The 26,283-nt window shown below is 43.3% G+C and overlaps 1 protein-coding gene across 4 annotated transcripts in view; it reads left to right on the forward strand.

The window, feature by feature from the left end:
* The window catches only part of LOC111961678 (splicing factor, suppressor of white-apricot homolog), a 135,106-nt gene that overhangs the window by 60,038 nt on the left and 48,785 nt on the right, over positions 1 to 26,283 (forward strand). For all 4 annotated transcript variants that reach the window (XM_023984120.1, XM_023984122.1, XM_023984121.1 and 1 more), the window contains 3 exons: positions 3,369 to 3,474; positions 3,951 to 4,181; positions 22,920 to 23,113. In XM_023984120.1, coding sequence (XP_023839888.1) covers positions 3,369 to 3,474; positions 3,951 to 4,181; positions 22,920 to 23,113 — 531 coding nt within the window. The remainder of the gene's footprint in view (positions 1 to 3,368; positions 3,475 to 3,950; positions 4,182 to 22,919; positions 23,114 to 26,283) is intronic.

Genomic DNA, 26,283 nt, shown 5'->3' on the forward strand with positions numbered 1-26,283 from the left:
AATGGCAGCCTTGTCAGACCTATTGCCCACCAATCATGACATCATGCATAAAATATGAAGTAGGATTATGATTGTCTAGTCTATCCTCATGTAAGGAGATGTGGGAGAAAATAGCCTACATATTGTTTTCTTGTCTCTTAACGGCTAGCCTGAAGTCCAGACTCTTCCTTTCATATACCTACTAGCAAGCTAGTGATGACTATTCGCTAACATACATGTTCTCCGATTTGGTGCTCAGGCTAGTCCCTTTCCTCCTCTGTCTCTGTATTGTTATCTCTACCTTCCTGTCCCTTGTGCTGTTGTCTGTGCCCAATGTTTGTGCCATGTTGTTGCTGCCTTGCTATGTTGTCTTAGGTCTCTCTTTATGTAGTGTTGTATTGTTTCTCTTGTCGTGATGTGTGTTTTGTCCTACATTTATATTTTAAATTTCTTTTTAATCCCAGCCCTCGTCCCCTCAGGAGGCCTTTTGCCATTTGGTAGGCCGTCATTGTAAATATGAATTTGTTCTAAACTGACTTGCCTAGTTAAATAAAGGTTAAATAAAAAAAAATACTGAGCTGTCATGGGAAGACTTAGGGACTGTATTCAGAGGAGGAGACATGAAGCATGTGTTCTCCCCACTCTGACTGGGCCATGTCGAACTGGCTGTCCACTGGTCCCTCCACCATTTGTATGTTGCTATGATTAAACCGCTCCATCAGTGTCCCGTAGTAAACGGTGCACAGAGTGGACAGAGCATTCCAATGAGAACCAGGCCGACAGAGAGTGGGGGAGAGGAGTGATCGGCCCTACGTAGTGTGAAATGGCTTTCCCTTACCGTTCAGCCTGCAACCAACCCTCACTTGCATCTATTTTTGACTGTCAACTTTTAAACCCAATCCCAAACAAAGCAAATAGCATGCTGACATCACTTAGCCTTAGCACAAAGCGTCATACAAGTACAATGCAGAAACAGACAAATGGATTTCGATGAAATATCAAAAGCACCACCCTTGTAAGTTCTAAATCATTTTCACTTCACTAGTTGATGAGCTCTAAAAAGGTACAGTATTGTATCTGGCATGTTCTAATTTTTAATTCTTAGGACAACTCTGAGCACTTTGTTCTTAAATTAACTCCATCTCAGTTCAAAGGGCTTCATTGGCATGGGAAACATGTTTTCATTTCCAAAGCATTGGAATAGACAATAAACAAAAGGGAAATAAACAATTGAAATACTCGAACAGTAAAGTTTTAAAGGAATATAGACATTTAAAATGCTATATTATTGACTATGTTCAGTGATGAAACAATGTGCAAATAGTTGAAGTATGAAATGGAAAATAAACAGATACATTTAGGTTTTATTTAGAATGATGTTTGTTCTTCACTGGTTGCCCTTTTTTTGTGACAACAGGTCAACAAATATTGCTGCTGTGGTGGCACAATGTTGTATTTCACCTAATAGCTATGGGAGTTTGTTTTCAAATTGAGTCTGTACATAGTCAAAGCTTTCCTTAATTTTGGTTCAGTCACAGTGTTCAGGTATTCTGCTACTGTGTACTCTGTTTAGGGCCAACTAGCATTACAGTTTGTGCACTTTCTTTTATTATTCTTTCCAATGTGTCAAGTTAAATATCTTTTTGTTTTCTCATGATTTGGTTGTGTCAAATTTGTATGCTGTCCTGGAGCATTGTGGGGTTTGTTTGTGAACAGAGTCCCTGTAACAGCTGGCTGAGATTCATCTCTCTGCAGGTGTGGGATTTGTTATGGAAGGTTTGATAATCACTTCTTTTTAGGTGGTTGTAGATTTTAATTGCTCTTTTCTGGATTTTGATCATTAGCGGGAATCATCCTAATTCTGCTCTGCATGCATTATTTGGTGTTTTATGTTGTACACAGATTGTTTTTGTCAAATTCTGCATGCAGTCTCAGTTTGGTGTTTGCCCCATTTTGTGAATTTTTGGTATTGAGCTGACCCCAGACCTCACAACCATAGAGGACATTGGGTTCTATAACTGATTTGAAGTATTTTCAGCCAGATCCAAATTTGGATGTCAAATTGTATTTTCCTTTTGATGGCTTATAAGGCCCTTCTTGCCTTGTTTCTCAGATCGTTCATAGCTTTGTGGAAGTTAAATGTGGTGCTGATTAGGGATGCACCATCGGTGAACACATCGGAAAATGCCACATCGGCATTTTTACTTATGTTTTTGGGGAAGAACATTGTTTGCATCCATAAGGTATCTAGCTTTTTTTATGACCAGCACTGTATTTGTGTGAGACAACTTTACCAGCCTCATATCATACGTATCGATGAATCATTGTGACATATGAAATACGATTGATAGTGTAATCAATGTGTAATAACTACGTAAAAAATGTATGAACACGTTAAATTATTATGTGACATGCAGTCATATTCAGGTCCTGATTGGTCAACAAGCTTATTTGATACGTCAAATAGTGTTATTTCACGTGTATCTTTTTTGACACGCATAGACCCAAACGGCATTCCATAGAAATCCTGGTTGAGAATGAAATGACTGAACAAATGAACAACGAAACAGCACAGTAAGTAAGTGAAAGAAATATGTTTTGATTATGTTTTACTGGTAATGGGGACATACGTAAATGCCAACAAAATAACTTTTGTGTGTGTGTGTGTGACCTTTATATAACACGGCAAGTCAGTTAAGAACAAATTCTTATTTACAATGACGGCTTGGACGATGCTGGACCAATTGTGCGCCGCCCTATGGGACTCCCAATCACACCCGGATGTGATACAGCCTAGATTTGAACCAGGGACTGTAGTGAAGCCTCTTGCACTGAGGTGCAGTGCCTTAGACCGCTGCATCCAGGTGTGTGTGTGTGTTAACTATTTAACTGTACTAGAATGCTTAAAAGGCCGCTAAAATGTTAAATATCGGTTATTGGTATCAGTTTCTTTGGCAAGGCAAATATCGGATATCGGTGTCGACCAAAAATGTCACATCGGTGCTGATGTTTAGGCCGAGGTAGGTATAGGTTTTTCTAGGGCAACAGTGTATTCATGGTCCTGGCAACTGGATCTTTTTTGGAACACCATTATTTTTGTCTTACTGAGTTTTACTGTCAGGGCCCAGGTCTGACAGAATCTGTGCAGAAGATCTAGGTGCTCCTGTAGGCCCTCCTTGGTTGGGGACAGAAGCACCAGATCTCCCGAGTCTAGTAGGGTGAGGCCGGGTGCTGCAGAATGTTCTATTGTTTAAGAGGATGGGGCTCTCAAGCTGCCTCCCAGTCTCACCCCCAGGCCCTGAGGAAAGAAATCTGAACCTCTCTCTGTCTTTATCCTCCTCTCTCTCTCTCTCTCTCTCTCGCTCTCTCTCCGTTCCTCCGTCCTGTAGTGTGGCTCTCCGTCAGACAGCGTGGGCCCAGCAGAGGGGGAGACTGATGGCGGCAGCGTGGGTAACTGTCCCTCTGACAAATTGATGGAGGGCAAGCTAATAAAAGGTAAGGCATGATGAAGACGTGGACACAGATGCACAAGTGCTTACACACGCACCCGCACCCGCAACACACACACATATATACACACACACACACACACACACACGCAACATACACAGGGAGGCACAGTTTGTTTGTGCTCGTGGGGGTGGCAAGCGTGCGTGTGAGGTTGGCTGGCTGGTTGGTTGGTTGTGTGTGTGTGTGTGGCTTAATTTGGAGCTATCAGCTAGTAAATGGCAGTCAAGATTAAGTGGCTACAGGCTGTTCATAAAGCAGTCTGGCTGGCTGAGGCTCATGTCTGGCCCATGGTAATGACATTAAACCCCCAGCTGTAGATAGTCACTCTGTCTGCCTGGGGAAGGTTAATGGTATATGGAAAAAGGAGTGACTGTTACCTCTAACACATTTTCATCTCAAACGACAGCTCGCTTTAATCAAACGTCCCTTCCTCTCTCTTTCACCTCTGCCTTCCTTGCCAGCGTCCTTTGCGCCGATCTGCTTTGCCATCAAAGCCAAAGAAAACGACATGCTGCCGCTGGAGAAGAACCGTGTGCGGCTGGACGACGACTCGGACGATGACCTGGACAAGTTGCTGGGGGAGAAGGGTCTGGAGGCCCTCCTAGATGGGGCGAAGATGGTGGTCAGAGAGGTCCCTGCCCCCGAAGAGAAGAGACCCACACTCACCCTGGAGGAGCTGGAGGCTAAACAAGGTAGGTAGCTATTTAATGTCCCAATGTGGCTGCACTTTACATATTAAGGAACGTCTTATTTTACTTTACCTAAAAGCTTTTTGGAATACCCCTCAATTGCCCTGTGTGGCTCAGTTCGTAGAGAATGCTACTTGCAACATCTGAGTTGTGGGTTTAGTCAATCCTGGAGCTGTTCAATACCCAAAAATGATGTATAAAACCACTACTGGATGTCACTTTCAATACAAAATGGAAATGGCATACACTGACATGGAACCCAAACTGGCTGCGTGCGTGCGCCATCGTGCATAAATTAATTTTGTCCCCCCACACCAAACGCAATCACGACACACAGGTTAAAATATCAAAACAAACTCTGAACCAATTACATTAATTTGGGGAGAGGTCGAAAAGCATTAAACATTTATGGCAATTTAGCTAGCTAGTTTGCACTTGCTAGCTAATTTGTCCTATTTAGCTAGCTTGCTGTTGCTAGCTAATTTGTCCTGGGATATAAACATTGAATTGTTATTTAACCTGTCTAGGCCAGGAGTTCCTCCCACATTCCACTGAAAAGGAAGAGCGGCAAATTCCCCCCCAAAAATTTTTGAAATATTTAACTTTCACACATTAACAAGTCCAATACAGCATTTGAAAGATAAACATCTTGTGAATTCAGCCAACATGTCCGATTTTTTAAATGTTTTACAGAGAAAACACCACATATAYTTATGTTAGCTCACCACCAAATACAAAAGACAGACAGACAGTTTTTCACAGCAACGGTAGCATGCAGGTAGCATGCACAAGCCAACCTAACTAACCTAGAACCAACCTAAATAACCTAGAAAAAACTACCTCAGATGACAGTCCTATAACATGTTACACAATAAATCTATGTTTTGTTCGAAAAATGTGCATATTTTAGCTATAAATCAGTTTTACATTACTGCTACCATCATAGCTACCATCATAGCTACAGTCAGAAATCGCATGGGAGTAGCCAGAGTAAATACAGACACCAACGTCAACTACCTAATTACTCATCATAAAACATTTCAGAAAAATATATGGTGGATAGCTAATGAAAGAAAAATATCTTGCGAATACAGCCAATATTTCCGATTTTTGAAGTGTTTTACAGCGAAAACACAATATATCGTTATATTAGCTTACTACAATAGCTAACACACAGCAGCATTGATTCTAGTCAAACGCTAGCGATAGCACAGTTCGACAGATATATGAAATAGTATCCCAAATTGGGTCCTTATCTTTGTTGATCTTCCATCAGAATGTTCTCGAAGGGGTCCTTTGTTCAGAACCGTCTTTATTTGGAACCAGAACGAACGATTTCCCTCTTGAATTAGCAAGCACACTGGCCGTGCTGTGCTAACCTCTCCGTCTTGACAAAATTCTTGCGTCGCATCACGTCTAAAGTCCAGAATACATTTCAATAATATAATTAAAGTATATTGAAAAAACATACTTTAGGATGATATTGTGACATGTATCAAATAAAATCGAAGCCAGAGATCATATTCACCTATAACGACGGTTTTCCAGGAGGCTACTCCAGATCCAACTTCGCGCCTTCCAAAAAAAATAAAGTGGGCACTTCTCACTCCAAGAGGTTGTATACAACCCCTGAACGAGATAATCAACTCATTTCTGCTCTCACTTCCGCATGACACCCAGGGGAAGGTGTATGACGTGTTTCTACAGTCATAAGTGACATGCCCTTTTATAGACAAGGTCTTAAAGAGAGACTTCGCATTTGGAAATCTCACTTCCGGATAGGAAAATGTCTGTAAAAAGAGTTCTGTTTCACGTAGAGAAATAATTCAAACGCTTTTAGAAACTAGAGACTGTTTTCTATCCAATAGTAATAATAATATGCATATTGTACGAGCAAGAATTGAGTACGAGGCCGTTTAAATATCATACGATTTTCTCCAGAAGTGAAAACAGCACCCCCTGTCCTAAACAGGTTAACCTGAAATGCACAAGGTCCTCTACTCCGACAATTAATCCACACATAAAACGGTCAACCGAATCGTTTCTAGTTATCTCTCCTTCTTCCAGGCTTTTTCTTCTCTGGACTTTATATTGCGATTGGCAACTTTCATAAATTAGGTGCATTACTGCCACCGACCTCATTCGTCTTTCAGTCACCCACATGGGTATAACCAATGAGGAGTTGGCACGTGGGTACCTGCTTCTATAAACCAATCAGGAGATGGGAGAGGCAGGACTTGCAGCGTGATCTGCGTCACAAATAGAACTGACTTCTATTTTAGCCCTTGACAACACAGATGCTCGTTGGCGCGAGCGAGCAGTGTGGGTGCAATAATTGAATAATATAGATTTCTAAATGTGTTTTTCAACGTGCGTACGCGACGCGAGCGTTGTAGTCAGGGTATGAGTGTACAAAACATTAGGAACACCTTCCTAATATTGAGTTGCACCCTCTTTTTCCCTCAGAACAGCCTTAATATGTCAGAGCATGGGCTCTACAAGGTGTCGAATACGTTGCTGTTCCATGTTGACTCCAATGCTTCCAACAGTTGTGTCAAGTTGACTGGATGTTCTTTGGGTGGGGGACCATTCTTGATACTCTTGGTACACTGTTGAGCATGAAACACCCAGCAACATTGCAGTTCTTGACACACTCAAACCGGTACACCTGGCACCTACTGCCATACCCTGTTCAAAGGCACTTAAATCTTTTGTCTTGCCCATTCACCCTCTGAATGGCACAAATACACAATCCATGTCTCAAGCTTAAAAATCCTTCTTTAACCTGTCCCCTTCATCTACACTGATTGAAGTGGATTTAACAGGTGAAATCAATAAGGGATCATAGCTTTCACCTGGTGAGTCTGTCATGGAAAGAGCAGGTGTTCCTAATGTTTTGTATACTCAGTGTATATTGTTTTATATTATAAAAGTTGGTAAACTGAAGTGTCATACTGTAGTTTGTGGACCTGAATGATAAATATAAAGGGAACAAAGACTGACGTGTGAATGGCCTGTACTAGTCAGCCTGTCTGTGTGCTGGCTTGCTGTCTCAGTAGGGAAGAAGTGCAGCAACTCTTTGAGGACAGTAGAAGCTGATAAAAATGCTTGTTAAAACCAACACGTTCCGAAGGCTACTGCATTTTTAACAACTTCCACTGTCCTCCAAGAGCTGCTGAATTCTCTCTTCACTTCAGTTTGCTTCTCTATTCATGCACCTGATATGTTAAAGGACGTAGAGAGGGCCCCGTCTTCTGATGATCAGCAGGTCAGCAAGCTCAATCACCTCACCGTCCTCACCCACCTCAGGTTCTGAATGTCATTACTGGTCTCTCTCGCTCTCTCCCTCTCTTTCTCTATCTTTCTCTCTCTGGTAATATGGCTCTGCTCGCTGGAAGGGCAGCTGGCGGACTAGGAAAGACATCGCTCAATCAAATACACATGCACACTTTGCCTTTTTGCTGGAGGTCAGACGAGCCGTGGGAGGGAGGGAGGGAGGGGAGAGCTTCCAGGAAGGGTGTAGGAACAAATTGGATACAGTCAACCACAGTTGTATTTCTCACAATGGCTTAGCCCATAATGGAAATATGAAGTGCGTTCGGAAAGTATATAGACCCCTTGACTTTTTCTACATTTTGTTACCTTACAGCCTTTCTCTAAAATGTATTAAATCATTTTTTTGTCTCATCAATCTACACACAATTACCCCATAATGACAAAGCAAAAACATGTTTTTAGATTTTTGGGGTGTTTTTTTTTTTTTTTTAAGTATTCAGACGCTTTACTCAGTACTTTGTTGAAGCACCTTTGGCGGCGATTACAGCCTCGACTCTTCTTGGGTATGACGCTACAAGCTTGGCACACCTGTATTTGGGGAGTTTCTCCCATTCTTCTCTGCAGATCCACTCTAACTCTGTCAGGTTAGATGGGGAGGGTCACTGCACAGCAATTTTCTGGTCTCTCCAGAGATGTTCGATTGGGTTCAAGTCCGGGCTCTGGCTGGGCCACTCAAGGATATTCAGAGTAGAGGTCGACCGATTAATCGGAATGGCTGATTAATTAGAGCCGATTTCAAGTTTTCATAACAATCGGTATTTTTGGACACTGATTTGCCTATTTATTTATTTATTTTAAGTTTTGTTTAGTTTTTTTACACCTTTATTAACTAGGCAAGTCAGTTAAGAACACATTCTTATTTTCAATGACGGCCTAGGAACGGTGGGTTAACTGCCTTGTTCAGGGGCAAAACGACAGATTTTTACCTTGTCAGCTCGGGGATTCGTTTTTGCAACCTTCCGGTTACTAGTCCAACGCTCTAACCACCTGCCTTACATTGCACTCCACGAGGAGCCTGCGTGGCAGGCTGACTACCTGTTACGCGAGGGCAGCAAGAAGCCAAGGTAAGTTGCTAGCTAGCATTAAACTTATTTTATAAAAAACAATCAATATTAACATAATCACTAGTTAACTACACATGGTTGATGATATTACTAGTTTATCTAGCGTGTACTGCGTTGCATATAATCGATGCGGTGCCTGTTAATTTCTCATTGAATCACAGCCTACTTCGACAAACGGGTGATGATTTAACAAGCACGTTTGCGAAAAAAGCACTGTCGTTGCACCAATGTGTACCTAACCATAAGCATAAATGCCTTTCTTTACAATCAATACACAAGTATATATTTTTAAACCTGCATATTTAGTTAATATTGCCTGCTAACATGAATTTCTTATAACTAGGGAAATTGTGTCATTTCTCTTGCATTCCGTGCAAGCAGTCAGGGTATATGCAGCAGTTTGGGTTGCCTGGCTCATTGCGAACTGGGTGAAGTCCATTTATTCCTAACAAAGGCCGTAATTAATTTGCCAGAATTGTACATAATTATGACATAACATTGAAGGTTGTACAATGTAACAGCAATATTTAGGTGCCATCCGTTAGATAAGATACGGAACGGTTCCGTATTTCACTGAAAGAATAAACGTTTTGTTTTCTAAATGGTAGTTACCGGATTTGACCATTTTAATGACCAAAGGCTCGTATTTATGTGTGTTATAATTAAGTCTATGATTTGATAGAGCCGTCTGACTGAGCGATCATTTTGCCAGCAGCTCTTCGCAATGTTTCAAGCATTGAGCTGTTTATGACTTCAAGCCTATCAACTCTCGAGATTAGGCTAGTGTAACCGATGTGAAATGGCTAGCTAGTTAGCGGGGTGCGCGCTAATAGCGTTTCAAACGTCACTTGCTCTGAGACTTGGAGTAGTTGTTCCCCTTGTTGTTCCCCAGCTTTCATATGTTCTCATGTTCTGAGCAAGGAACTTAAACGTTAGCTTTCTTACATGGCACATATTGCACTTTTACTTTCTTCTCCAACCCTTTTTTTGCATGATTTAAACCAAATTGAACATGTTTCATTATTTATTTGAGGCTAAATTGATTTTAGTGAGGTATTATATTAAGTTAAAGTAAGTGTTCATTCAGTATTGTTGTAATTGTCATTATTACAAATAGAGAAAAGAATCGTCCGATTAATCGGTATCGGCTTTTTTTTGGTCCTCCAATAATCGGTATCGGTATTGAAAAATCATAATCGGTCGACCTCTAATTCAGAGACGGGTCCCAAAGCCACTCCTGCATTGTCTTGGCTGTGTGCTTCCTGTTGGAAGGTGAACCTTCGCCCCAGTCTGAGGTCCGCTCTGGAGCAGGTTTTCATCAAGGATCTCTCTGTACTTTTCTCCGTTCATCTTTCCATTGATCCTGACTAGTCTCCCAGTCGCTGCTGCTGAAAAACATCCCCACAGCATGATGCTGCCACCACCATGCTTCACCGTAGGAATGGTGCCAGGTTTCCTCCAGACGTGACGCTTGGCATTCAGGCCAAAGAGTTCAATCTTGATTTCATCAGACCAGAGAATCTTGTTTTTCATGGTCTTGAGAGTCTTTAGGTATCTTTTGGCAAACTCCAAGCAGGCTGTCATGTGCCTTTTACTGAGGAGTGGCTTCCCGTCTGGCCACTCTACCATAAAGGCCTGATTGGTGGAGTGCTGCAGAGATGGTTGTCCTTCTGGAAGGTTCTTTCTCCCATCTCCACAGAGGAACTCTGGAGCTCTGTCAGTGACCATTGGGTTCTTGGTCACCTCCCTGACTAAGGCCCTTCTCCCTCAATTGCTCAGTTTGGCTGGGTGGCCAGTTTTAGGAAGAGTCTTGGTGGTTCCAAACTTCTTCCATTTAACTTCTTATGGCTGAGATCCCGTTAACGGCATCGACTTGACAACAGCCAGTGAAAGTGCAGGGCGCCAAATTCAAACAACAGAAATCTCATAATTAAAATTCCTCAAACATTCAAGTATTTTACACCATTTTAAAGATAAACTTGTTGTTAATCCCACCATGGTGTCCGATTTCAAAAAGGCTTTACGATGAAAGCACACCATCTGATTATGTTAGGTCAGTACCTAGTCACAGAAAACCACAGTCCTTTTTCCAGCCAAAGAGAGGAGTCACAAAAAGCAGAAATAGAGATAAAATGTATCACTAACCTTTGATGATCTTCATCAGATGACACTCATAGGACTTCATGTTACACAATACATGTATGTTTTGTTCGATAAAGTTCATATTTATATCCAAAAATCTCAGTTTACATTGGCACGTTATGTTCAGTAATGTTTTGCCTCCAAAACATCCGGTGATTTTGCAGAGACACATCAATTTACAGAAATACTCATAATAAACATTAATAAAAGATACAAGTGTTATTCATGGAACTTTAGATAAACTTCTCCTTAATGCAACCGCTGTGTTAGATTTCAAAAAAACTTTACAGAAAAAGCACACCATGCTATAATCTGAGTACAGCGCTCAGCCACCAAAACATGCCATACAGATATCCGCCATGTTGTGGAGTCAACAGAAGTCAGAAATAGCATTATAAATATTCACTTACCTTTGATGATCTTCGTCAGAATGCACTCCCAGGAATCCCAGTTCCACAATAAATGTTTGTTTTGTTCGATAACGTCCATAATTTATGTCCAAATACCACCTTTTTGTTTGCGCGTTAGTTACAAAATCCAAATTGATGAGGCGCAGGCCAGACGAAAAGTCAAAAAATTCCATTACAGTTCGTAGAAACATGTCAAACGATGTATAGAATCAATCTTTAGGATGTTTTTAACATAAATCTTCAATAATGTTTCAACCGGAGAATTTTCTTGTCTGTAGAAATGCGACGGAACGCAGCTAACTCTCACGGGGGCACGCCTGAGTGAGCTCGTGGCACTCTGCCAGACACCTGACTCAATCAGCTCTTATTCCCTCATCCTCACAGTAGAAGCATCAACAAGGTTCTAAAGACTGTTGACATCTAGTGGAAGCCTTGGGAAGTGCAATATGACCCCATAGACACTGTATATTGGATAGGCAAACCTACAAACCTCAGATTTCCCACTTCCTGGTTGGATTTTTTTCTCAGGTTTTTGCCTGCCATATGAGTTCTGTTATACTCACAGACATCATTCAAACAGTTTTAGAAACTTCAGTGTTTTCTATCCAAATCTACTAATCATATGCATATCTTATCTTCTGGGACTGAGTAGCAGGCAGTTTACTCTGGGCACCTTATTCATCCAAGCTACTCAATACTGCCCCCAGCCATAAGAAGTTTTAAGACTGATGGAGGCTGCTCTGTTCTTTGGGACCTTCAATGCTACAGATCTGTGCCTCAACACAATCCTGTCTCGGCACTCTCTCTACGGACAATTCCTTCGACCTTGTAGCTCGGTTTTTGCTCTGGCTTGCACTGTCAACTGTGGGACCTTATCTAGACAGTTGTGTGCCTTTCCAAATCATGTCCAATCAATTGAATTTAACACCAGTGGACTCCAATCAAGTTGGAGAAACATCTCAAGGATGATCAATGGAAACAGCATGCAGCTGAGCTCAATTTCGAATCTTAAACCAAAGGGTCTGAATACTTATGTCAATGTAATATTTCATTTTTGTATTTTTAATACATTTGGAAAAACCTGTTTTAGCTTTGTCATTATGGGGTGTTGTGTGTAGATTAATAATAGGTTTTATTTTATTTAATCAATTTTAGAATAATGTATGTGTGACTCATAGGGCCTATTCCTAATGTTTAGCATGCATTAAGCCTGGTCTCACACACAGGCACCAAATGTTCTTGTATTTAGGCCTAGTTTTAGGTGCTGGTTCAGTCTGACAACACACACACCCAACCCTAGGGGTCCATAGGAACGGAACATCTGTGTGATTATCTCAGTCAGAGGAGACGCAGGGTAAAGAAAGGGCCTGGCAAGTGAAATGAATTGCTGTGTGACAGGGAGGCTGTCACTCAGTTAGATTAAAGGGGGGATAAGAGCGTCTGCTAAATGACTTAAATGTAAATGTAAATGTATTAATCACAGACAGGGGAAACCTAATCTGTATTAATGGATCATCAAGGACAATAACCACCCGAGCCACTACCTGTTCACCCTGCTTCCATCCAGAAGGCGAGGTCAGTACAGGTGCAGCAGAGCTGGGAAAGAGAGATTGAAAAACAGCTTCTATCTCAAGGCCATCAGACTGTTAAGCAGCCACCACTAGCACAGAGAGGCGGCTGCCTACCTACAGACTTGATATCATTGGGCACTTTAATATATGGAACACTAGTCACTTTAATAATGCCACTTAGAATGTTTACATATCTCGCATTACTCATCTCATATGTATATACTGTGTCCTTCACTATCTATTCTTAGCCGCTCTGTCACTGCTCATCCATATATTTTATACTTACAGTTGAAGTCGGAAGTTTACATACACCTTAGCCAAATACATTTAAACTCAGTTTTTCACAATTCCTGACATTTAATCCTAGTAAAAATTCCCTGTCTTAGGTCAGTTAGGATCACCACTTTATTTTAAGAATGTGAAATGTCAGAATAATAGTAGAGAGAATGATTTATTTCAGCTTTTATTTCTTTCATGACATTCCCAGCTGGTCAGAAGTTTACACACACTCAATTAGTATTTGGTAGCATTGCCTTTAAATTGTTTAAATTGGGTCAAACGTTTCGGGTAGCCTTCCACAAGCTTCCCACAATAAGATGGGTGAATTTTGGCCCATTCCTCCTGACAGAGCTGGTGTAACTGAGTCATGTTTGTAGGCCTCCTTGCTTGCACACGCTTTTTCAGATCTGCCCACACACTTTCTATGGGATTGAGGTCAGGGCTTTGTGATGGCCACTCCAATACCTTGACTTTGTTGTCCTTATGCCATTTTGCCACAACTTTGGAAGTTTGCTTGGGGTCATTGTCCATTTGGAAGATCCATTTGAGACCAAGCTTTAACTTCCTGACTGATGTTTTGAGATGTTGCTTCAATATATCCACATAATTTTCCTTTTCTCATGATGCCATCTGTTTTGTGAAGTGCACCAGTCCCTCCTGCAGCAAAGCACGCCCACAACATGATGCTGCCACCACTGTGCGTCCCGGTTGGGATGGTGTTCTGCGGCTTGCGAGCATCCCCCTTTTTCCTCTTAACATAACGATGGTTATTTATGGCCAAACAGTTCTATATTTGTTTCATCAGACCAGAGGACATTTCTCCAAAAGGTATGATCTTTGTCCCCATGTGCAGTTGCAAACCGTAGTCTGGCTTTTTTACGGCTGTTTTGGAACAGTGGCTTCTTCCTTGCTGAGCGGCCTTTCAGGTTATGTCGATATAGGACTCGTTTTACTGTGGATATAGATACTTTTGTAACTGTTTCCTCCAGCATCTTCACAAGGTCCTTTGCTGTTCTGGGATTGATTTGCACTTTTTGCACCGCAGTATGTTCATCTTTAGGAGACAGAACATGTCTCCTTCCTGAGCGCTATGGCGGTTGCGTGATCCCATGGTGTTTATACTTGAGTAGTTTTGTTTGTACAGATGAACGTGGTACTTTCAGGCGTTTGGAAATTGCTCCCCAGGATGAACTAGACTTGTTGGAGGTCTACACTTTTTTTTCTGAGGTCTTGGCTGATTTCTTTTGATTTTTCCATGATGTCAAGCAAAGAGGCACTGAGTTTGAAGGTAGGCCTTGAAATACATCCACAGGTACACCTCCAATTTACTCGAATGATGTCAATTAGCCTATCAGAAGCTTCTAAAGCCATGACATCATTTTTCTGGAATTTTCCAAGCTGTTTAAAGGCACAGTCAACTTAGTGTATGTAAACTTCTGACCCACTGGAATGGTGATACAGTGAATTATAAGTGAAATAATCTGTCTGTAAACAATTGTTGGAAAAATGACTTGTGTCATGCACAAAGTAGATGTCCTAACCGACTTGCCAAAACTATAGTTTGTTAACAAGAAATGTGTGTAGTGGTTGAAAAATGAGTTTTAAATGACTCCAACCTAAGTGTATGTAAACTTCCGACTTCAACTGTATATATTCTCATCACATTCCTTTACTAGATAGTGTGTATTAGGTTTTGTTGTGGAATTGGTACATATTACCTGTTAGATACTTCTGCACTGTCAGATCTAGAAGCATAAGCATTTCACTACACTCACAATAACACCTGCTAAACACGTGTATGTGACCATTAAGATTTGATGTATTGTAAAACGATCACACAGGCAGCCTGTGATTACCGAGTGTGGGATTCAACAGACAGTAGACAATCCCTGTGTGTCTTATGTGTGTGGGTCCATTTAGCAGCATTTGGGTGTGTCAGCACACACTCTGTATCATGACCAATGATTAAGACAGACCACCTCAATCGTTCTTTACTGCCTGAAAGCCCCAAGACTGTGCTGTTATTGAGTGAGTCCAGTGGCAGCTCTCATTACTAAAGTATGTGTGTGCTAGTGCATTGACGTGTGTGTATGCTGTCTGTCTCATCTGCCAGTAGGTCCTTTGTCTCTTAAGCCGTTCTAAAGTAACATTTACAACCCAAATAATGATTTGTTCCATCATCCTCCCTTAGTCGTGTTGTAAACAACAGCATGAATAGTTTTACTGATGGCAGGCTCAGACTGAAACCAACATGTATTTGTTTTAAAGCAGAGCCAGTGATTTGATTGCTAAAGCACTTAAGTGGCCAAGGACCCTACTGATTGGGGCGTCTCTCACACCCATCGACTGAACACCTCTGTCTGTTTCCCTGCCTGTCTGTCTCGCTCCTCTCTTTTCTTTTTTGATGTTTCTCTCCGTCACTGTCTTCTCAGTCTCTCACTCACTCCATCCATCTCACTTGTTGTTTCTCCTCCATCTTTCAATGTATACTCTTTCTAAGTTGCTTGCTCTCTCTCTGTCTCTCTCTGTCTCTCAATTCAAGGGGCGTTTACATATGTTTACATTGCCAAAGCAAGTGAATGGATAAACAAAAGAAATGAAAAAAAGTTAACATTAAATATTACTCACACAAATTCCAAAAGAATAGACATTTAAAATGTTATATGTCTATATACAGTGTTGTAGCGATGTGCCTCTCTCTCTCTCATCACTCTCTCCTTATTAAGTGAGTGGGAGTCTACCATAGCGTGGTATGTAAGGTCTCTGTCACATTTGTTGGTGCAGTATTGTTAGTGTTGTTCCTGATGTGTTCACACTAAGCCTCAAATGATTCACCTATGATTCGCGGCCAGCCTACGTATTCACCCCCTATGGTTGTGTAATATAATGACTTGTTTTCTAGCTCTCCCTGTGCGTTTTCGATGAACAGACTAGGTAAGATTGCAGAGGATGATCACAGACACACAGTAAATTGAGCTATTGTATTGTCAGGCTGGGCAATTTAACCCCTCGCTGCAGTCGATGCCCAGGGTCCACGTTAATATAGTCATCATGATCACTGTCGTCCTGTATTCCATCATTTGTTCCTGTCTTATCTATTTCTCCCCATTCTCTCCTTGTCGTCTCTCCGTCATTGAACAGTTATGTTGAGCTGTGTCTACAGAGAGGAATGTAATCAGACACTATTTGCAGATGATGGCACTAGACCATAATAGCTTATTTCCCTGTTAAACACTAAAGTGCCATTCACACTACATCTACCCTCCACTATAGCCAATATCCACAAAATTTACTTAGGAGGTGAGGGTCTGGGAATGGTGAGCTGAAATGTGACCATACGCTTCAATACATTTGTCTACTCTTTCTCATACGGTGTCTTTTCCCATCCTATGCTCCTCACTTCATTGCAGTGTTAATGTCTACAATATGTACCTAAACCACTCTGTCTCCCTTCCTCTGCCTGCGTCTTCCTTCATCACTCTCTCCCTCTCCCTCTACTGCCTCCGCTGTCCTTTGCTAATCTGCCGCCCCCAGCCCTGCTTTCTTGTCTGCCCTCCTCCACTCTCACCCGTTCCATTTGATCCTCCACTGCCCCTCGCTCTCATCTCTTCCTCTCCCGTATTTTCTCTCCTCATCTGCTCTGTGTCGATCTCCTCCCCAGCCAAGCTCCAGCTGAGCCTCACAGTACAGTAGCTTTTCTCTCTCACACCTAGACACACAAGGGAATCCCTCACTCTCAGCACATCCCTGATCCCTTCTCTCTCCCGGACTCTCTCTCTTAACAGTAAATACTTGACCTCCTCCTCACTCTCTCGGTCTCCCTCCATTCAAGCAGAATCTCTGATGAATCTATATCTGACCTTTTCCTTTCTCCTAACAGAAACTATGATACCAGTGTATCAGATATCAGACCCCCCTCTCACTCTCCACCCTCCAGCCATGCAGAAGCTATGATGTCAAGATATACTATAACTCACCTCGCTCTCTGCCAATTCAATTCAAAGGACTTTATTGGCATGGGAAACTTACAGTGCATTCGGGAAAGTATTCAGACTTTTTCACTTTTTCAAAATTTTGTTCCATTACAGCCTTTTTCTAAAATGTATTAAATCGTTTTTCCCCCTCATCAATCTGCACACACAACCCCATAATGACAAAGCATTATTTTTGTGTGTGTTTTTGTTACCCAAATTTATTTAACATAAAAAAAACTAAATATCACATTTTACATGAGTATTCAGACCCTTTATTCAGTACTTTGTTGAAGCACCTTTGACAGTGATTACAGCCTCGAGTCTCCTTGGTATGATGCTACAAGCTTGACACACCTGTATTTGGGGAGTTTCTCCCATTCTTCGCTGCAGATCCTCTCAAGCTCTATCAGGTTGAATGGGGAGCGTCACTGCACAGGTATTTTCGGGTCTCCAGAGATGGGTTTCAAGTCCGGGCTCTGGCTGGGCCAGTCAAGGACATTCAGAGACTTGTCCCGAAGCCACTCCTGCATTGTCTTGGCTGTGTGCTTAGGGTCATTGTCCTGTTGGAAAGTGAACCTTCACCCCAGTCTGAGGTACTGAGTGCTCTGGAGCAGGTTTTCATCAAGGATATCTCTGTACTTTGCTCTGTTCATCTTTCCCTCGATCCTGACTAGTCTCCCAGTCCCTGCCACTAAAAACCATCCCCACAGCATGATGCTTCCACCACCATGCTTCACCGTGGGGATGGTGCCAGGTTTCTTCCAGATGTGACGCTTGGAATTCAGGCCAAAGAGTTCAATCTTGGTTTCATCAGACCAGAGGATCTTGTTTCTCATGGTCAGAGTCTTTTAGGTGCCTTTTGCAAACTCCAAGCAGGCTGTCATGTGCCTTTTTACTGAGGAGTGGCTTCCGTCTGGCCACTCTACCAAAAAAGCCTGATTAGTTGTCCTTCTGGAAGGTTCCCCCATCTCCACAGAGGAAATCTGGAGTTGTCAGAGTGACCATCGGGCCAGCACTAGGAAGAGTCTTGGTGGTTCCAAACTTCTTCCATTTAAGAGTGATGGAGGCCACTGTGTTTTTGGGGACCTTCAATGCTGCAGAAATGTTTTGGTACCCTTCCCCAGATCTGTGCTTCGACACAATCCTGTCTTTTAAAAAATATATATTTCACCTTTATTTAACCAGGTAGGCCAGTTGAGAACAAGTTCTCATTTACAACTGCGACCTGGCCAAGATAAAGCAAAGCAGTGCGACCAAAACAACAACACAGTTACACATGGGATAAGCAAACGTACAGTCAATAACACAATAGAAAAATATATATACAGTGTGCAAATGTAGTAAGATTAGGGAAGTAAGGCACTAAATAGGCCATAGTGGTGAAATAATTACAATTTAACAATTTAGCTAGGGGTATGTAGTGCGGGCCTGCCAACAAGAGCATACAGTTCGTAATGGTGGGTAGTATATGGGGATTTGGTGACAAAATTGATGGTACTGTGATAGACTACATCCAATTTGCTGAGTAGAGTGTTGGAGGCTATTTTGTAAATGACATCGCCGAAGTCAAGGATCGGTAGGATTGTCAGTTTTACGAGGGTATGTTTGGCAGCATGAGTGAAGGAAGCTTTGTGAAATAAGAAGCCGATTCTAGATGTAATTTTGGATTGGAGATGCTTAATGTGAGTCTGGAAGGAGAGTTTACAGTCTAACCAGACACCTAGGTATTTGTAGTTGTCCACATATTCTAAGTCAGTACCGTCCAGAGTAGTGATACTAGTCTGGCGGGCAGATGCGGGCAGCAATCGGTTGAAGAGCAATGAATTTAGTTTTTACTAGCATTTAAGAGCAGTTGGAGGCCACAGAAAGAGTGTTGTATGGCATTGAAGCTCGTTTGGAGTTTTGGTAACACAGTGTATTAAGAAGGGCCAGATGTATACAGAATGGTGACCTCATTCAGAGTGACATCATTCATATATACAGAGAAGAGAGTCGGCCCGAGAATTGAACCCTGTGGCACCCCCATAGAGACTGCCAGAGGTCCGGACAACAGGCCCTCCGATTTGACACACTGAACTCTATCTGAGAAGTAGTTGGTGAACCAGGCAAGGCAGTCATTTGAAAAACCAAGGATATTGAGTCTGCTGATAAGAATGTGGTGATTGACAGAGTCGGAAGCCTTGGCGAGGTCGATGGAAACGGCTGCACAGTACTGTCTTTTATCTATGGCGGTTATGATATCGTTTAGGACATTGAGCATGGCAAATGTGCACCCATGACCAGCTCCGAAACCAGATTGCATAGTGGAGAAGGTACGGTGGGATTCGAAATGGTCGGTGATCTATTTGCTAACTTGGCTTTCAAACACTCTAGAATGGCAGGGCAGGATGGATATAGGTCTATAACAGTTTGGGTCTAGAGTGTCTTCCCCTTTGAAGAGGGGGATGACCGCGGCAGCTTTCCGATCTTTAGGGATTGCAACAATTTCTGCAAATAATTTTAGAGATTGTTTAGCCCAGCTGATTTGTAGGGGTCCAGATTTTGCAGCTCTTTCAGAACATCAGCTATCTGGATATGGGTGAAGGAGAAGCGGGCGGGACAAGTTGCTGCGGAGGGTGCAGAGCTGTTGGCCGGGGTAGGGGTAGCCAGGTGGAAGCATGGCCAGCCGTAGAAAAATGCTTATTGAAATCTTCGATTATCGTAGATTTTATCGGTGGTGACAGTGTTTCCTAGCCTCAGTGCAGCTGGTAGGAGGTGCTTTTATTCTCCATGGACTTTACGGTGTCCCAAAACTCTTTGGAATTAGTGCTACAGGATGCAAATTTATGATTGAAAAAGCTAGCCTTAGCTTTCCTAACTGACTGTGTATATTGGTTCCTGACTTCCCTGAAAAGTTGCATATCGCGGGGGCTATTCGATGCTAATGCAGTACGCCACAGGATGTTTTTGTGCTGGTCAAGGGCAGTCGACTCGAGTGAACCAAGGGCTATATTTGTTCTTAGTTCTATTTTTTTTTAATGGGGCATGCTTATTTAAGATGGTGAGGAAAGCACTTTTAAAGAACAACCAGGTATCCTCTACTGACGGGATGAGGTCAATTTACTTCCAGGATACCCGGGCCAGGTCGATTAGAAAGACCTGCTCGCTGAAGTGTTTTAGGGAGCGTTTGACAGGGATGAGGGGTGGTCATTTGACCGCGGGCCCATTACGGACACAGACAATGAGGCTGTGATCGCTGAGATCCTGGTTGAAGACAGCAGAGGTGTATTTAGAGGGCAAGTTGGTCAGGATGATATCTATGAGGGTGCCCATGTTTACGGATTTAGGGTTGTACCTGGTAGGTTCCTTGACAATTTGTGTAAGATTGAGGGCATCTAGCTTAGATTGTAGGACGGCCAGGGTGCTAAGCATATCCCAGTTTAGGTCACCTAACAGTACGAAGATAGATGGGGGGCAATCAATTCACGTATGTTGTCCAGGGCACAACTGGGTGCTGATGGGGCTCTTTAACAAGCGGCAACAGTGAGAGACTTATTTCTGGAAAGGTGGATTTTTAAAAGTAGAAGCTCGAACTGTTTGGACACAGACCTGGATAGTATGACAGAACTCTGCAGGCTATCTCTGCAGTAGATTGCAACTCTGCCCCCTTTGGCAGTTCTATCTTGACAGAAAATATTATAGTTGGGGATGGAAATTTCAGAATTTTTGGTGGCCTTCCTAAGCCAGGATTCAGACACGGCAAGGACATCAGGGTTGGCGGAGTGTGTTAAAGCAGTGAATAAGACAAATTTAGGGAGGAGGCGTTTGATTTTAACATGCATGAAACCAAGGGTTTTACGGTTACAGAAGTTAACAAATGAGAGCGCCTGGGGAATAGTTGTAAAGCTGGGAGCTATAGGGCCTGGGTTAACCTTTATATCACCAGAGGAACAGTAGGATAAGGGTACAGCTGAAGGCTATAAGAACTGGTAGTCTAGTGCGTTGGGAACAGAGAATAAAAGGAGCATATTTCTGGGTGTGGTAGAATATATTCAGGGCTTAATGTACAGACAAGGGTATGGTAGCATGTGAGTACAGTGGGGGTAGACCTAGGCATTGAGTGACGATGAGAGAGCTTGCATCTCTGGAGACACCAGTTAAGCCAGGTGATGTTTCCCCATGTGTGGGGTGTGTGACAAAAGAGCTATCTAAGGTATGTTGAGCTGGTCTAGGGGCTCTACAGGGAAATAAAACAATAATAACTAACCGAAACAGCAGAAGACAAGGCATATTGACATTAGAGAGAGGCATGTGTAGCCGAGTGATCATAGGGTCCAATGAGCAGCAATAGGTGAGTCAGGGAGCCGTTCGGTAGTCTATGCTAGGCGAGCGGGAGGCACTGCGTTCAGAAAGCTAGCGGGCCAGGGCTAGCAGATGGGTCTTCGTGACATCGCAATGGAAAAGCCTGTTGAAACCACATCGGACGATTACGTCGGCAGACCAGTCGTGATGGATCGGCGGGGCTCCATGTCGGCAATAAAGGGTCCAGGCCAATTGGCAAAAGAGGTATTGTAGCCCACGAATTAGTGGGTATACCTCTTCGGCTAGCCGGGAGATGGGCCTAGCTCGAGGCTAGCTCAAGGCTAACTGGTGCTTGCTTCGGGACAGAGGCGTTAGCCAGCAGTAGCTACTCGGTTGCAGTTAGCTAGCTGCGATGATCCGGTGTAATGGCCCAGAGCTTGCGGCGGGAATCCGGTGATGTGGTGGAGAAAATCAGTCTGATATGCTCTGGGTTGATATCGCGCAATAAACTGGTTGATATCAGCTGTTAAGCTGGCTGGTGTCCGAGCTGAAGGTGAAGACCGCTAGCCGTGGCTAACAGTTACTACTAGCTAGTAGCTAGTTAGCTGGCTAGCTGCTGATGGAGTTTCCAGTTATAACGTATAAAAATAGCAGATCCGTATCACATTGGGTGAGGCGGGTTGCAGGAAAGTATATTTAGATCATAGGTGGAAAGTGAGATTAAAAATATATACGAAAAAAAACGACGAAACCGGCTATTTACATGGGACAAAGACAAACACACGTCCGACTGCTACGCCATCTTGGATTAATCGAGCTCGACGGACAATTCCTCCGACCTCATGGCTTGGTTTTTGCTCTGACATGCACTGTCAACTGTGGGACCTTATACAGACAGGTGTGTGCCTTTCCAAATGATGCCCAATCAATTTATTTGAATTTAGCTCAGGTGGACTCCAAGTTGTAGAAACATCTCAAAGAGGATCAATGAAAACAGCATGCAGCTGAGCTCAATTTCAAGTCTCATAGCAAAATGTCTGAATTCTTATCTAAATAAGGTATCTGTTTTTTATTTTTAATACATTTGTAAACATAAAACGAAGAAAAAAAATGTAAGTTTGTCATTATGGGGTATTGTGCGTAGATTGATGAGGGAAAAAATAAACAGTAAACATTACACTCACAAAAGGCATGTGTTCTCCCCACTCTGACTGGGCCATGTCGAACTGGCTGTCCACTGGTCCCTCCACCACTGTATGTTGCTATGATTAAACCCCTCCATCAGTGTCCCGTAGTAAACGGTGCACAGAGTGGACAGAGCATTCCAATGAGAACCAGGCCGACAGAGAGTGGGGGGAGAGGAGTGATCGGCCCTACGTAGTGTGAAATGGCTTTCCCTTACCGTTCAGCCTGCAACCAACCCTCACTGTGCCTCACTTGCATCTATTTTTGACTGTCAACTTTTAAACCCAATCCCAAACAAAGCTATGCAAATAGCATGCTGACATCACTTAGCCTTAGCACAAAGCGTCATAAAAGTACAATGCAGAAACAGACAGACATCAATAGATTTTGATGACATATAAAAAGCAAGTTCTAAGTTCTAAATCATTTTCTCTCTCTGTTTGTCTGTAGCCAAGCAGAAACTATTCATCTTTATACTGTACCTGACCTCTCCCTCTAGCCAAGCAGAAGTTGGAGGACCGTCTAGCTGCAGCCGCCAGGGAGAAGCTGGCCCAGGCCTCGAAGGAGTCCAAGGAGAAGCAGCTGCAGGCGGAGAGGAAGAGGAGGGCAGCCCTGTTCCTCCAGACCCTCCGGAACCCCCTTACTGGAGAGCCTGAGACCAGACTGCACGACGAGACCCCTGCCATGCCTGAGGTATGGAGGCATACACACACACACACACACACACACACACACACACTGTGGTGGTGACAGTCCCAGTAGTGATATGCCAGGCATAGAGAGATGGATTTCCTGTTCCTAATGGAGTTTCTTCATTAAGGAGCATATTGTAATTTGCACAGCTGACGGTAATGGACACGTGTGTTTTTTCCATGTGCGCACGTGTACAAGACACGATTTACTTTAAGTTACTTTCACACACTTTCCAAAACACCACATCGATCGTGTCTGGAGCACCCAAGCAGGGAAGCAAATCATATCATATATCACACACAGCCTGAACAGAGATAAGAGAGATCTGCCCAGGGTTGTGGTCGGTCATTGTGGTCTGCAATATTTAAGTAAGATGTTGTGGATAATGAGGGGAGATTCTGTGTTCGACTATTCTACTGTTGTTACTGCTGCCTGTTGTCTGCTGCCTGGTCTTTAATGACGGACACTGACGTAGCGGTTATCAGATTTATTTTGCTGTTCCCTGGAGTTAATAAAACTTACACCCAGTCGGTGTCTGAACTATGGGTGTGGGTGTGTGTTTGTGCGGACACAGAGTAATGGAGAATACATGGGAAAATGAAAGCAAGTTGCCGAAATTACGGTGATTGTATCACACACCCCACTCCACCCGCTGAGACACTGTCCCCATTAGCACGAGCGGTGGGGTGTGAAATCTGGAGAATCAGACGTTGTTTTCCCAGCCATTGAACGTGTGTGTAGGCCTAGAGCAGGGCTCTCCACCCCTGTTCCTGGAGAGCTACCGTCCAGTAGGTTTTCAGTCCAACCCTGTTCCTGGAGAGCTACCGTCCAGTAGGTTTTCAGTCCAACCCTGCTCCTGGAGAGCTACCGTCCAGTAGGTTTTCAGTCCAACCCTGTTCCTGGAGAGCTACCTCCAGTAGGTTTTCAGTCCAACCCTGTTCTTGGAGAGCTACCGTCCAGATTTCAGTCCAACCCTGTTCCTGGAGAGCTACCGTTCAGTAGGTTTTCAGTCCAACCCTGTTCCTGGAGAGCTACCGTCCAGTAGGTTTTCAGTCCAACCCTGTTCTTGGAGAGCTACCGTCCAGTAGGTTTTTAGTCCAACCCTGTTCCTGGAGAGCTACCGTCCAGTAGGTTTTCCTTCTAACTAATCTAGCGCACCTGATTTGAATAATTAGCTGGTTGATAAGCTGAATCAGGTTAGTTACAACTGGGGTTAGAGCGAAGACCTACAGGAGGGTAGCTCTCCAGGAACAGGGTTGGAAAGCCCTGGTCTAGAGGAAGACCTCTTCGTGCCAACCTCTCCTGGGATATGCCTTTTCTCCCCACCGAACAGATGAGAAGTTTCTTAGTTCTTTATCTATTGTCTGTGTGAAATTGGCTGCCTGTCGGTCCACTTCCTTTCAAGGTTTCCCCCCACAGGCTTAAGAAAATATATACACAGGCATCTGGGAAATATGTATTTTTAGTGCCCTCGTTGTCATAAGTGGATATCGCTGTCTGCATCCTCTAGCTATAATGCATTTCCAATATGAATTTGCCCTTAGATTCCTGGCTCTCCATCTAGGCATTCCCCTTAATTGCCGTTTGGTTTGCCTCTCCCCCTCTCTCTTTCTCTGATACAGCACCTGTGTGAAGAAACATATTATGGATATTTATATCCATCTTTTTAGACCATCTTTATGTTCATTTTTAGTTTCAGTCCTCTCTCCCTGAGATGACAGGCTGTGTCTATCTGTTCACCCTCCTCCACTCGGCCCACCCTGAAGCTAAGCGACCCGACCCGGTCCACCCACCCGTTTCGTCGTAAGCAGCTAACGGCAGCCCGGCCCAGTGGGGAGTTTACGACCACCCCCGTCACACTCCACCACCCCCCTATTTGTCAGAGTTACTCACCGCCAGTGACCTATGGCGTCTGTCTCACAGGTTTTTGCCACTGCAACAAAACCGGGAGCCAGCGGTGAAGCTGGCATCTTGTCGTTTTCCACTGTGAAAAATAAAGCCCTGTTTAACTTTCCCATCAAAGTGGCCTATCATGCCTGACTGGCGGAGAGGCTGTGATTTATGCAGACTGGGATGTGTTCATACATGAGTACCTGTATTCTTTACTGGCTGCTTTTACAGTGGAGAGGTAGCTTATAAAGCTCTTGTCAGGAGCAGTATATTAAAGCAGGCAATCCGCTGCTAGGATTTCAACCTGCTACTGCTTTGTGACCAGAGCACCTCGACGACACCTGTCGAGTCTTAACCCCCAGTGGTAGTTTAAAGATACTGATTGTTGTTTTAGCCTTTGTTTTTGCCAAAGTGTCCAACTTTCCACTTGTTCCCTACTTTTACCCAAAATTCTCAGGGCTCCGCTTGCTTCTCTTCTCACCCTTGTTGATGAGGCAGAGAGTGTGTGTGTGTGTTTACAGTGTGGAGAGAGAGAGATGTGTGTGCTGTTAACAGACTCCGCTGTGTGATGTCGACACTTTGCAGTGTTTCTAGTGATTCATGGCTTGTTTGTGAGTGCATCTAAGCGTGTAGCAGGAGAGTGGCCGCGAGACAGAGATGCTCAAAGGATTCTCACAGAGGAGGGCGAAGAGGTGGAAAACACTCTTCCTCTAATAGATAAACTATCTCCTAAAAAATAGTATGATCTGTTTTGGGAAAAGCAGTGAAAAGTACAGCACTGTTGGGCCTTTTCTCCATAGAGTAATGCTGTGACAAGAACAGCACCGTTGGGCCTTTTCTCCATAGAGTAATGCTGTGACAAAACAGCAACTGTTGGGCCTTTTCTCATAGAGTAATGCTGTGACAAGAAACAGCACTGTTGGGCCTTTTCTCCATAGAGTAATGCTGTGACAGAACAGCACTGTTGGGCTTTTCTCCATGAGGTAATGCTGTGACAAGAACGCACGTTGGGCCTTTTCTCCATAGAGTAATGCTGTGACAAGAACAGCACTGTTGGGCCTTTTCTCCATAGAGTAATGCTGTGACAAGAACAGCACTGTTGGGCCTTTTCTCCATAGATAATGCTGTGACAAGAACAGCACTGTTGGGCCTTTTCTCCATAGGTAATGCTGTGACAAGAACAGCCACGGGCCTTTTCTCCATAGAGTAATGCTGTGACAAGAACAGCACTGTTGGGCCTTTTCTCCATAGAGTAATGCTGTGACAAGAACAGCACTGTT

The sequence above is a fragment of the Salvelinus sp. IW2-2015 genome, linkage group LG4q.1:29 (assembly GCF_002910315.2).
Source record: "Salvelinus sp. IW2-2015 linkage group LG4q.1:29, ASM291031v2, whole genome shotgun sequence".
NCBI lineage: Eukaryota > Metazoa > Chordata > Actinopteri > Salmoniformes > Salmonidae > Salvelinus > Salvelinus sp. IW2-2015.